The 14,119-nt window shown below is 37.1% G+C and overlaps 1 protein-coding gene across 1 annotated transcript in view; it reads left to right on the top strand.

Moving 5' to 3' along the window:
* LOC122810726 (potassium channel subfamily T member 1-like) overlaps nucleotides 1-14,119 on the top strand; it is a 421,082-nt gene that overhangs the window by 227,008 nt on the left and 179,955 nt on the right. Inside the window, exon 5 of the mRNA XM_044082290.1 lies at nucleotides 9,550-9,655. Within this exon, the coding sequence (XP_043938225.1) occupies nucleotides 9,550-9,655 (106 nt within the window). The remainder of the gene's footprint in view (nucleotides 1-9,549; nucleotides 9,656-14,119) is intronic.

The following is a 14,119-nucleotide window of genomic DNA, read 5'->3' as shown; positions in this document are numbered from 1 at the left end:
CAGTGTAATGCAGTGTTCAGAATAGCCTGAAGTCAGAAAATTGTAAGCAAAAATATTCTGAGAGTAAAACAATGTAAAAGCAAAAACAGTGTGAGAGCAAAACAGTCTAATACCAGACAAACCAGAAGCACCACTCATCAGGCTGAGCAATAAAAAAGTGTCTCAAATGCAAGCATTTGCCATATCATTAGAGTCATCAAGTCCCTTTATGACAGGTATACATATGACATAGTCATTGTGTAAGCAGGAGTGAACGACATGAAGCACAATCCCTTGGGTCATATTATTGATAGAATAATAAAAGCTACAATAAAACTGTTTTGTATAATATATATAATATATATAGAAATGACATTAATACTGACTGTTTATCTAAAAATGCATACTTACATTCATAAATAACTGTCGAGCTTTGAGTCATATCCTTCACAGATCTTCAAATTTCTTCTAAGAATTTTAAACGTTGTTGTGATCTTCTCTGTTTTTCTGGAGATATAGATATTTTTTCTACAGTATGGAAAAACCATCACAATTCAAGAATTGTGTAGCCTGTGGCTATAAGATTAATAATTTAGACATCCATTCAAAATGTTGGTACTGTCTTGGTGCAGCTCATCTCGATGAACACTGCTCCAATTGCACTTCCTTTGGCTAGAGAGCCATTCTTGAATGTCAGAACAAGTTAGTTCTGAAGGGACTTATCTCAGGCCCTACAGGAGACTTGTCCTGACCGCTTTCTTCTTCTTCTTCTTATGCTTTTTGTTCCTCCCTGTCTACCAAGAAGCCTTTGGACAGACATAAAGGGGAGAAAGGTGGTGAAAAATCCAAGAAGAAAGTTAAAGAGGCTAAGAACATTTCCCCTGTCCACTCCTCCTCTTAGGTTGCTTCTTTGGCTCTGGCTCCAAAACTTCCTAGACTGTTAGATCCAACACCTCTGCTGGATCTAACACTTACTGGATCCCATACTCATCCTATGCCAAAGCTCAGGATTTCTCCCAAAGCCAGTATCTCCAGGATTACACCCACCCTTCCTCCAAGAAAGCCTAGTGAATCACTCTTCTTTGCTCTGACTTTGCTCTCAGCTGGGTATCACAGTGAACTTAGACAAGTCCAAGTTTCTTCCAGTACTAACAATTGAGTTCAAAGGTGTTCACCTGGATATGACATGTCAGATTGTCAGACTATCAAAGAATAAATTGACCACCATACACAATCAAGACCTTCATGTCCTTTCCTGCCAGATGTCACCAGTAAACCTGACTTCTTTTTAGGTATGGTTAGGAGCTTTGCCCATTTGTAGGGTATTCTTTGGGAAATGATGACTACTCTTTCAGTAAGTTTTGTTTATGTTGTGATGTAGATTTAGATCCTGGAGTTGGTTTGTACAGCAAACAAGAATCCTATGACACCACCACGTAAGCGTACAAATGGACGATAACATTTCTTTTAATAAACAATAAAACTTGAATGAAACAGTATAATAAAATGTAATAAAGTTCCCTTCAGTATACAAACGATAAGTGCTTTTGGATTTCTCCTTCTTCAGATCGTATATAGGGAATGCTAAACTTTTTAACTTAAAAGGAGGAAATGACCAATCGTGTGTGAATTTGCAGACAACACCTTTGATTGCAGCCAGTAGGGCATCATCCAATCAACATGAGCACAAATGGACATGCCTTTCATTTAACCAATTACAAATCACCTATCTTTCAACATAGGTCTCAGCAGCACTATTGCGTTTAAGCCGGGTGGCTTATCTGCCGTTAGGTTAATAATCCATTTGGTTTCATTTTTCTCAGTGAGATTAGAAACATCACCTTGTTTTAAATCTTGATATGTGTTTTGAATAGCTTTAAACTTAAAGTTATGCATAGGAAACTGCATTACATGTTCCGCAAGAGCATTCTTTGTATCCTTATTGCAAAAGTCACAAAGGTGTCTCAGAATTCTATCCTTGAATCTTTGATCTGTTTTCCCCACATAATATGCATTGCAATCCTGACAAGGGGCAAGATAAACTAAATGTTTAGTATCATAGTCTACATGACATGAGAAAAAATATTCAGTGCCTTTCACAGGATGAGTAAAACAATTAGTTGTATCAATATTTTTACATGCTGAGCATTTGTTGCATCAAAAAGTTCCCTTTTTCTTTCTCACATTAGTGGGTGGAAAGCCACCCTTAATACACAATAAACATTTAATGTTCTTTTTAAGTAAATTTGGGCATGTCTCCTACTATATTTCAAGGTTTGGAATCTTGTGTTAAAATCAGCCAGTATTTCTTTATGATATCACAGACATGATTATTGTAATTCGCAAAAGTTAAAGTCAAATTAATTCCTCGATCATCTGATTCTGTATTTGCAGTTAACATACTGCTGCTGCTATGTCTCTTATGGAGATATGGGAAATCTTAGTTTTTTCTTAATTCTGTTAATCTGTCTGCATTTATAGCAACATCCTTAGCGGAATAACCTCTATCCAATAGATTGGACTGTAAATATCTACTTTCTTTGTCATAATCAGAATCTTCAGTACAGAGACGAGAAATTCTAGTTAACTTGTTTTCCATGATATTTTTTGGAAATATGTTTGGGATGTAAACTGCTTTTATATAACTAGTGATTTTTCCATGTTTCTTTTTTTGTGTATGGTAGTTCCAATTTTTCTTTCAGAATCAAAAAACACTTTTACGTCAAGAAAATCCATATTCTTCATTGAATTTTGATATGTAAAAATAAAAAAAAGTGGTAGTTCCATTAAGGTAAGTCACAAAATCCTGTAACTGTCTAGGGTCACCTCTCCACAACAAAAAGACATTGTCAACAAAATCACCTCTCCACAACAAAAAGACATTGTCAACAAAATGACCATAGTGTAACACATTGGAAAACCAGGGGTTTGTAACATTCTTGGACAAAGTTGTTCTCCCATTCGGACAAAACAAGATTCGAATAACTATTGGCACATGGTGTGCCCATCGCAACTCCCCAGCATTGCCAGTAGTATTGTTTGCCATAAAAAAGATGTTATTTTCTAATATTATTTCAGGTAGAGTACAGATCAAGTCCAAATCTAAATTATGTGCTGTTCTTCTGCCTAATTCCCTAATAGACTCTATTCCATAGTCATTAGGAATAGAGGTAAAGAGACTGCAGATGTCCATGGTTACAAAGATAGTACCAGTGTGTTCCATTAACTGGTCAACTACTGAACCAAACTGATTGAGGAAGGTACCAGTATCTTTCAAAACCGTCGGAATATCCACTAAAAGTGTTCTTAATTTTTTTTCAACATAAGTAGATAAAGGTTCAATGATCCAGCCATGACCAGCTACTATAGGTCGTAGTGGAGGATTCACAATGTCTTTGTGGCTCTTGGATAATCCACCAATAGAAGGTACAGTTGGAGAAGAAACATCAAAGAAGTTATAAAACTCTTCACTTAAACGTCCTTGTATCAGCATACCATATAAATCGTCTTTTAAACCTAGAAATGTTGTGTTCTGCTTCAAATTTACTTATTCTCATATAGGTTTTGTCATCACTTAACATGGATTCCATTGCATCCCGATACCAGTGTGAATCTAATACCACTATGGCTCCTCCTTTATCAGAGGGTTTAAACACAGATACCAGTGTGAATCTAATACCACTATGGCTCCTCCCTTATCAGAGGGTTTAAACACAATGTCCTGGTTAGTCTGTAACTGCAATAACTCTTCCTTCCCTTTCATAGTGATGTTATGAAACCGTAGTATTTTTACAGTCCCTTGTCTTAGCTTCTCTACTTCATTCACATAGAGCTTTATAAAACGATCCTTGAATCTTTGATCTGTTTTCCCACATAATATACATTGCAATCCTGAGAAGTGGCAAGATAAACCTACATGTTTAGTATTACAGTCTACATGACATGAGAAAAAATATTCCGTGCCTTTCATAGGATGAGTAAAACAGTTGTATCAATATTTTTACATGCTGAGCATTTGTTGCATCGAAAAGTTCCCTTTTTCTTTCTCACATTAGTGGGTGGAAAACCATCCTTAAGACACAATAAACACTTAATGTTCTTTTTATTTTTAAAAGTAAACTTGGGCATGTCTCCTACTATATTTTGAGGTTTGGAATCTTATGTTAAAATCAGCCAGTATTTCTTTATGATATCACAGACATGATTATTGTCATTCGCAAAAGTTAAAGTCAAATAACTCTTTGATCATCTGGTTTTGTATTTGCAGTTAACATACTGCTGCTGCTATGTCTCTTATGGAGATATGGGAAATCTTTGTTTTTTCTTAATTCAGTTAATCTGTCTGCATTTATAGCAACATCCTTAGCGGAATAACCTCTATCCAGTAGATTGGACTGTAAATGTCTACTTTATTTGTGATAATCAGAATCTTCAGTACAGAGACAAGAAATTCTAGTTAACTTGTTTTCCATGATATTTTTGGAAATATGTTTGGGATGTAAACTGCTTTTATATAAATAGTGATTTTTTCCATGTTTCTTTTCTGTATATGGTAGTTCCAATTTTTCCTTCAGAATCAAAAATACTTTTATGTCAAGAAAATCCATATTCTTCATAGCAATTTTTTCCCTTTATTATAAAGTTTGTTGATACTGAGGTTCCACCATAACAACTAATTCCTAAATTTGGTATTGTATTTGTGGCAAGTATGGACATATACATTGATGAAGAAGAATAGATGGGAGTAAAACTTGTTGGTGTATAAGACCACAATTGCTATGGGGTTCCTGTCTAGTAGAGAGCTTTAAGTCTCCTTAGGTCCTCAGTGAGTGCAAAAAAACATTGGCCGAGGACATATCCCTGAATGGAATAGGATTGTAGGACATCTTAGGCAGGATTGTCGCAGAAAAAAAGGATAGCACCATGATCTGAGTTGACCAATGAGGGGGTAGCTTATAGGTGTGGAACATATTGGTACTGTATTTCTAAAAACCAGATCTAGAAGAGAAGGGTACTACCTGATCTAAAGAGACATCATTAATAATGTACATGAACCTCTATGTATATTTGTTGTTTATGGTGTACGTTTGCTAGTGTATGGGTAGTAGTTAAAGTCATCCAGCATGAATTTGTTATTTTTAATGGTTATGGACTCTAATTGTTTAGGTAGGTGTCATGGGTTGTGAAAGACATGGAAGGGGTTATGTGGTTAGTAGCATACCTCTCAACCTTTTAGATGAAAAAATCTGGATAAAGGTAAAAATTATCAGGGGTACAATGGTTCAAAACTAGGGACTGATTTTAAATATTGATCTTATAAACTTAGAAATTTGCTAAAATAATAGGATTTGGATTGGCATGCATTTTCTGAAGGATATGACGTCTGAAATTCAAATGTCTACCATTATTTAGTGACTTCAGTACTCAATGATTTTCCAGAAAACAGTAACTTTTATGAGAAAGAGACCAAAAATAAGAGAGAAAAATCTGAACATTCTGCAAAAATCTGGACACTTGATAGCTATTTATTTATTTATTTTATTTGCAGTTTGTTTTCCAGGGTAGTCCATTGGGCTACAAGGAGCCCATTTTCAATGGAGTCCTAGGGAGAAAAACTCCAGAGAAATACAAATACATAGTGCATAAAGAGCACAAATCCATACTATACATTTTAATTAAATATTAAATACATATTTTGTATAGTACAAACCCATATTGCACAATTCAAATAGATGTTACATAATACAGAAATAAAAGATTTTCATTAGGAAAATTACATCAGGTTATTATTTTTTTTTATTAGGGAATTACAATGAGGTAGTGATGTAGAACTTTAGGAGGTAGCGACAGGAAACAAAGTTTGGAAAGTTAGGAAGAAAGTGTGATAGAATTAGGTTGGATGCGAACATTTCCATTGTGAAGTAAGGTGCGATTACAGTGAGTTTTTAAATAAGGAGAGAGCTATGGCTAGCAGATTGAACTTGTTTAGAAATACCAGGATATTTAGTCATTCTAGTTTATAATTCTGCTGATTGTTGACTGATTTGCTGGCCAGATAATCCATGTTAATCAGGTGTTTGAGCCATAGCAGATATTTCTGCAGAATGCTGCCTACTACCATAGTTTCCTGCACTGCTCGAATTAAATTAAATTGCTTCAACTTACCCAGCTCGTCTGCACTTATTAATATTTTGCTGTACATGTTGTTTTCTCACTTGCTGTACCAGCTTATATTTGCTCATTTCAACTAAACAGCTTGTATACATTTTTGTTTTTGCAACATCTTTGTTTAGTCATTCATCTGCACACACTGTCTTTCCACTTACATGCTGTGCTTAGTGAATAAATCCTACCTGTGAAAGTATTACCTTTGAATTGCCAACATCCTGCTTGGGTCCACAAACCATATAAATGTGGTTTCTTTGATGTATATATATTGTTTCAGAATTCTGCCACATCCAACAAGAATGTATATGTCAATAAAAATTAAGTCACAATTTGTGCTTTTGAAAGGCAGTAACTTAAAGATCTGTTAAGAAATATGGTTAAGTGTATTTTGATGTTCAAATTTAATTTCTTACTCGTTTATTGACCAAGTCGTGAACTAATCCTTTGCAAACCTTTTCCAGGTCTTACCCAAACCACAGTGCCAAGTGTAAATCTGTGTCAAGATTTTTCCAGTGTATTTGGATATTGTTTAATTTTAGAGTTCAGAACAGTACTATACTTTATTGTACTGTAGGAAACATTAATTCACAAAGTGTGTATTATGTAATTATACCCTTAGATGCAAAATTTGCATCAATATGTAACAAGTATGACAGCTGGCACCAAAAGGGATGAGATTCATTCAGATCTACAAGCAAACCAAAACATAATTTAAAATTCTGTTTCACAGCTGCAAGGCTATAATGTTGATCAGGTGTGCAATACAATGAATTTCTGGCCTGATTCTATACAGCATGCAGGAATGTCTAGTATTAAAATTAGGAAGGTGATTAGCAGAAGTTAAATCTGCCGATTTACTAATTGAGAAAATACTCTATTAATTTCTTCTTCTGCTGCCAGCTGTGAATGCTGCATTGATGACTGGAAAATCTGTTTAAGGTTTTCAGTGTTTATTTAAATATGCATGGATCTAGTTAGGCTGTCGGGCTGATATTTAATGCCTTACAGATGGTTAACACTTCTGCCAGTTGTTTATATTTTCAGTCTTTTTTATGCTGAATAGAAGCATATGATATATGAAACTCTCTTGCATTGTAAATGCTAGTAGTGCTCAACATTTTAAGGGCAAAACATGTATAACAGAAAAGCAAGGTAATACTGCCTCAGAAATGTGGATTATTTTTGTCAGTTTGTGCAAAGGATTAAAATCTTGTATATAATACCTCCAGTTAGCCTTCTGTCCACATATCAAAAGTCATTCATGGTTTATATAATGTTATAGACTAACTGGCAAGCTTTAGTTATGTCCCTAGTCCAACCAGGGTACTGAAATAGTATAATCTACTGTCCACTCAAATGGAAAATAATGGGCACAAACTACCTCCATGTTTCAGAGCCCAAAATACAGTTATTGAGTCATAATGCTTTGAGACTTGGAACTTGAAGGCCTTCACCTGAGAGAACACAGATCCACAAAGAAGAAATAAAAAGAGAAAAAACACTTCTGTGGGGTCTGCAGCATGCATTAGAACTGTACCTCCTAAGGATAAAGCTGAATATAATGTCTATTACAGAGTACAGATTGGTTAGTAATTGATTAGAGAGACCTGGTCACAGATTTAGAAGCTTAGAAATACAAGGCTTACTGAAGTTAAGATGCTAATCATATCAAGAACCAAGAAGTAGCTTGTTTGCTTATTTTATTTGTTTGTATGATTATTTGTTCATTAATTAATTGATCGATTGATTGATTGCTTTATTTATTTTTGCTTTTACCAAGGATTAGTTTTAGGGCCTCTACTGTTTGGGATATACTTTTCTGAGATGCAAGCCAGGTACTGTCTTAAATTCGCCTAGTGATGTATACATTCTCCAGTCGCCTAGTGATGTATACATCCTCCAGAAGGGCCTTACCCAAACTAATGACTGGTGCCAGAAGTATGGCCTCAAACTGAATGCCAAAAAATGCATCATTATCCCATTTGGGGAAAATGGCATCCCCACTAATTATCACATTAATAACAACATACTAAGCATGCAATCAGTTGTGAGGGACTTGGACACCCAGGTTGATAGCAACCTGACCTTTGAACACCACGTTGCCTCCATTGTAAGGAAGGCTTTTTACATGGCCCACCTCATAAATAAGGGTATTTCATCCAGGAACAAGGAGGTCATAGCATCCTTGTACTCCTCCCTTATCAGACCCATTATCGAGCACAATGCCCCCTTCAGCATGTACCTTGCCAAGCATATGCAGCAGCTAAAGATACCACAGAAGTTCCTGACCAGGAAAATCTAGGGTCTCAAAAGACTGCTCAGAGATGACCTGTGTCTGGCATACAAGGCCATCTCAGAGCCAGCCTTGATGGAGTTGCTGCATAGCCATAAGTCAAACTCCACTCACGCAACCCACATGCAAGGCCTTAACATGGTTTGTGATATTTATAGAATTTGTTGGTGGGATAGATTTGTGTCCCAAAGACTCCCCCATCTGTGAAATAGACTCCCTCGCCATGTCAAGCAGAGTACCTCTCTAGCCCTCTTTAAGAGGAACCTGGACGAGTGGATGGGAAACAAAAAATACACACCTTGGATGCCACCTGTGTCCCTTCTGGACAGGGAAAACAGGTGCAGACTTTGAGGGAGCATGGGCACAATTCTTGGCTAGGCTTATAAGGGCCTCCAGGCCATTAGTCTAGTATCATCCTATGAACCTACCATCTCAGAACTGTGCTGGAAAATGTCTCTACCTTCATCCAATTGGTCCATTCATTCTGGAGAGAAGGGAGCCAGGCATTTCCAGGCTAATTGAGAGCCTTACAACCCATCCATTCCTGTCTGGGAATACATATTGACTCTTCATTCCCTGTCAAGACTCAGTTGGTTAGGAGAGGCCCACTTGCTGGACCTGGGAGAGTGCCCAGCCTTCTCCTTCAGGGAGCACCTCCTTGGCAGCTCTTCCAGACTCTGTACTTGCCAACTCCTGAGGGGAAGCATGTTTCTGCGCAACATATCCCCTTTGTCTGTGTAGAGCAGATGCGTTATTAACAGCTTCGTAGGTGAACACCTAGTGCTGCCACTAGGTGTCACCCATGCGTGAGCCAAAGCCATCTCCATCCCCCAAGATGAGCCAGCTAGCAGCAGCTTCTCAATCCAATTTAGAGCCAGTAATAAATCTAATCACACTCGGGTCACTTACACCTGATTTTTATCCTTGTAGGACATTGGGCTTGCAAGCCAGCTTATTTTCCTTACATACAAATGGCTAATTACTGATTAACCGGTTTCTCATGATTATTTTTTTTATTTAACCTAGAATGTTTTGCTTCTTTATAAGAACACAGAAAATATTCTGATAAATTTAAATGTGCTCAGATTTATTTTTTTCATTTTTTACAGTTGGGTAAAAGGGTACCCAATGAACTCACCATACATAGGAAGCTCCCCCACCTTATGCCACCTTCTGCAAGAAAAAGTCCCTTTTTGTTGCTTGCGATTAGACAAGGTAAGCCAGCGTTTAATGTGCTTCCTTTATATAAACTACTTGTACAATCTTTGATAGTATAAAAGGTTTTGTTCATAAAAACAATTATGCAAAGAAAAAATTCATAGAATTGAGCACTGGATGTGTGTTTTCTTATCAATTACATTTCTGCTTGCACTTTCCAAAGTTTTATTAACAAAGCCTTTCTTTTAATAATGTGACAAACATTTAAGAAATCTGTAAGGTTTGAAATATAATGTTCGCTTAAACATTATTTGAGATACAGCACACTCATTTTCCATTTTCTATCATTTATATTTTTCTTTCACCTTCAAAATGAAAGGGATTTTTCTCAGTGGCACATTCTTCACCTGATGTAGGAGATGTATAAAAGGTAATGATTGCCCTTACAGCTGGTGCTAATTAATAGCGGTAATTAAATTAACTGGTAAAAAATGTGAGTCTACAGGGTATTTGAAGAAGTTGAATTAAACTGAAGTAAATACAATTACAGTTTTCCTAGTAATTATAATTATCATAAAATGTGTTTTTGTAAATCTTGCAGTATGTAAAATATGCAAAATATATAGAATGGAAAAATATGACTTCACTGAGCATAAAATTGCTTTCAGTGTAAAGGCAGCAAAAATGTTAAATATGCAACTGTCTGGTTCACAAATGTACAAACATTTGCAATACCTAGGTACATTGCCTTATTTGGACACTAACTTCTTGGGCTTACCCCCAATGCTGGAAAATTGTGAGAGAAGAAAGAGCACCCCATTTTTGAACCCAAACAGAAAGGGCTGCCTTGGACTGTTTTAAGTAGACAGAAGGTAAATAACAAGTCAGAAACTCTCTTATTTCTGGACAGAGCTCAAACTGGATTCTGTTTGCTTGTGTAATTTTGTAACTTTTTTTAAGGATTCTAATAAAGAGGTAGATAGACTTCAGTATACCTCTTCAGCTATTGTTAAGGACAGGTATAGATAAGTTGTTAGAATTATTTTTATGTCATATATCTGTTTAACCACATTTATTTTGTATTTTCTTTGGATAAGTTTAAAGCTTCAGACAGCATAGATTCTGGCCTGGATAAAGTACTATGACAGCACTTTGGTCCCTAACCGATGACATCCTGCAAAACTCTGATAGTAGCCTCCTTACAGGTGCCCCATTTATAGACTTGACAAAGGGACTTGACCACTGTCTTCTCCCAGGTAAACTGGCAAACTAAATGAAATTGGTACCAATCCAGACACCTCTCACTAGTTAAAACCTTCCTCGTTGACAGACACTTTAAAGTACGATCCTTGGAATCAGAATCCGCATCTATCACCAAAGTGTACAACAAGGATCAATGTTTACCCCCCTCCTTTTCTCCATATTCATTAATAAACTTCCTTGTAACCTTCACCATCTCCCACTTATCATGTCTGATGATGGCATGGTCATTCACCAATCATTTCACTCTCAGACCAACATTCAATGTCAACTCCAGTCAGACTTATATGAGCTCCACCAATAGCTCATAAACCATTAACTACTTCTCAAGCCCACCAAGATCAAAACTATGATTTTTGTGACACTACAGAAAATTTACCGATCACCTTGTTCTTTACTTATCTTTGACGTACACAACTATTTCATAGAGACAGCCTGTACCTTCAGATACCGAGAGTTATGGCTTGATCAATCACTAACCTTCCATTTTCACATAAAGAAAGTCAGAGCCAAAATAAACTTTCTCTTCTTCTGGGCCAAAAAGATTTCCCCTTTTTTATCCCAGCCAGTCAAAGCAGCCATCGACAAAGGAATTCTTTCTCAACTTGAATATGGGCTCCCAATTTTGCTTGTGTCACCAAGAAAAACATTGCCACGCTCCAGACTATCGCTAACAGCATCTGCCAATTCATTACAAACTCATCTCTCTGTGAGCATCACTATATCACCCTAGAAAAAGCCAAATGGCTATCCATAAAAAAAGATCTAACTTACTGTTAGGATCCTAACTCTACAAACTACTCCAACTCCGCACACCACACATTTACTCCCCTGTCAGCTAGACTTCATGAAAAAAACCCTCCTCATACAACATGCGACACTACTCATAATACACCCCAACTATCATTATCCCCAGAAAACAAAGTCCACAACTCTGCACATGCTTCTCAGCTCAGGCAATTCATCTTTGGCAAGCACTTCCCCTTGACCTAAAGGAAATCAACAGGTATTCTGAATTCAGAATTCAACTCAAAAAACTCTTCTTTATCCAAGATAAATGCTTTTGCTTCAGCACAGGACATAACAGCTAGCACACTACCCCTATCTACATCCCAAGTCTCTTCTCCACTTGAGATTGACCCACTTTAAAAACTAATGTATATATTATGCATTCTACTGTGCTTGATTGTGTATGGCATGATGGTACGGCGGTAGCGTTGTTACCTCACAGCAAGAGGTTCTCCCGTTTGATTCTCGGCTTGGCTTGGGAGGGCCTTCTTTGTGGAGTCTGCATGTCCTCCCTGCGGTTGGGTAGTGTTTGAAAGACATGCATGCATAAATGGGCGTGCCTTCGTTGAAGGTTGGGCGTCGAGCTGGCACCTCGACGTTTCGTAAAAATCTACTGCCAATCATTAGCAGACCGGAGTTCCGCTGTGGCGACCCCTTACCGGGAAAAAGCCGAAAGACAAACAACAACAACTGTGCTTGATTGTGCATTTCATTGTGTTTGCTCACTAGAATGTATATAATATAATACATTTTATCTACTTAATTAGTCTAAACTACTCTTTTATTGCTTACATTTCTGTATTTTTGTTATACTGATATATCAGTTCATCACCCCAGTAAACAAATATAAATAAATAAATGACTTTCATAATTCAGTACCTTGTGTATGTACATTTATGTGTAGCCAGACATGGAGACAACAACATGGGGATTGTAGCAGGGGGAGAACCAGTCAATGCCTATCCCTCAAGCAGAGGCTGATGGTGTGGCTACTTCAGGAAAAGATTTAAGTAGCAACAGAAAGCCTGAACCTGAACTGCTGCTGTCAGAAGGTACTGGACTTCCTCTGCAAGGGGCTGTTTCAAGGGAAGGCATGATTGGTAGCAATAAACTGAAACCCAATCCACAGGTGTCAAAAATGCTAGGCTTCCCTTTGGAAGGGGAACTGGGATGGATCACAAATATGGAGCTGAGACAGACACAGCTGCATGATCCCACTTTGAAAAAATTGAGGGAGGCAGTCAGTGGGGATCATAATCTTCAAGGACAAGAGTTATCTGTATACTGGAAAAAAGGGGTTGTTGTACCGAAAACTAACTCCTAAATGAGGTGGCTATAGATGCAAGTGGTCCAACAAATAGTAGTACAGAGTGCCTGCTAATAGGCGTCACTAGCCATAACACATGGCTATGTGGACATAAAGTCCACAGAAAGACATATGCAGAATATTTATTCTTCAGGCATTGAACAAGATGTGAAAAGATCTTGCAGAACTTGTGACCAGTGTCAAAAGATTGGGGTAATATAGAAAATAATGCTTGGGTGTACAAAACTTGTGAGCACTGTATAGGACATGGGGCCACAACAAGCAGTTATTGGTCAAGGCAAAGTAGATGCCATGTAGAAATTACAAAGGGGTTTTACCATGTTAACAAAATGTAAAGAGTCTTTCAAAACAATGAATTCAATAAATTTAACTTTTTTATTTCTTGGGGTCTTTCCATAAAGCTCATTTCAATCTACAAAGCTACGTGATATATAGAGAAGCCAAAATAAATGTAGCTATAGTTTTTTCTTAAAAACAGTGACTGTTTTAAATTTTGCAGTATGTAAAATGTACATAATGGAAATGTAAATTTAGATTCAGTGTAAAATTACTTTCAATGGAAAGACAGCAAAATTGTTGAAACTGATATTAAATGTATTTCACAAATGTGAAACATTTTCAAGGCCTAGATTTTGGATACAAGCCTGATACGCTTCACCCCTCTCCCTCCACAGAGCTAAAAGTTTCTGAGAACAGGAAGAGAATCATCCACTCATTGTTGATTAAATCATCTATCTCCCTCCTTGTGATGTGTCTAGGCAAATATATTAAACAATTAGAAAGATCCCAGAGATTCCTAACCAAAAAAAGGATCACAGACCTAAATTCCTTGAGCTATCATGAAAGGAAGAAAAATCAAAATGGCTGATTGGCACTGCATCCCAGACAGCTAATGTTCAACAGCTAAGACGGGTACTGGAGGTGTCATTTGAGGGATGATGGAAGTTAGTGGCCAATGTTGGCTCACCCATCTTGGAGGAAGGAAATCAGCCTAGGCTTGCTGCATTAGCATTAAGAGCCAGAGCTCCATGCTACAAGTCGTGTACCTCTTGGTTGGGAGGTTGAGAATGTACATCCTAAAAATTATTAGTTCTGGAGCTCAGAAGGCTGCCAATGGATGGTGGGGCTTTGGGTACACTCCCTGG

This window comes from Protopterus annectens, chromosome 9.part0, assembly GCF_019279795.1.
Source record: "Protopterus annectens isolate FY-2018-M chromosome 9.part0, PAN1.0, whole genome shotgun sequence".
Taxonomy (NCBI): Eukaryota; Metazoa; Chordata; order Ceratodontiformes; family Protopteridae; genus Protopterus; species Protopterus annectens.
This window is presented reverse-complemented; position numbering and strand designations above follow the sequence as displayed.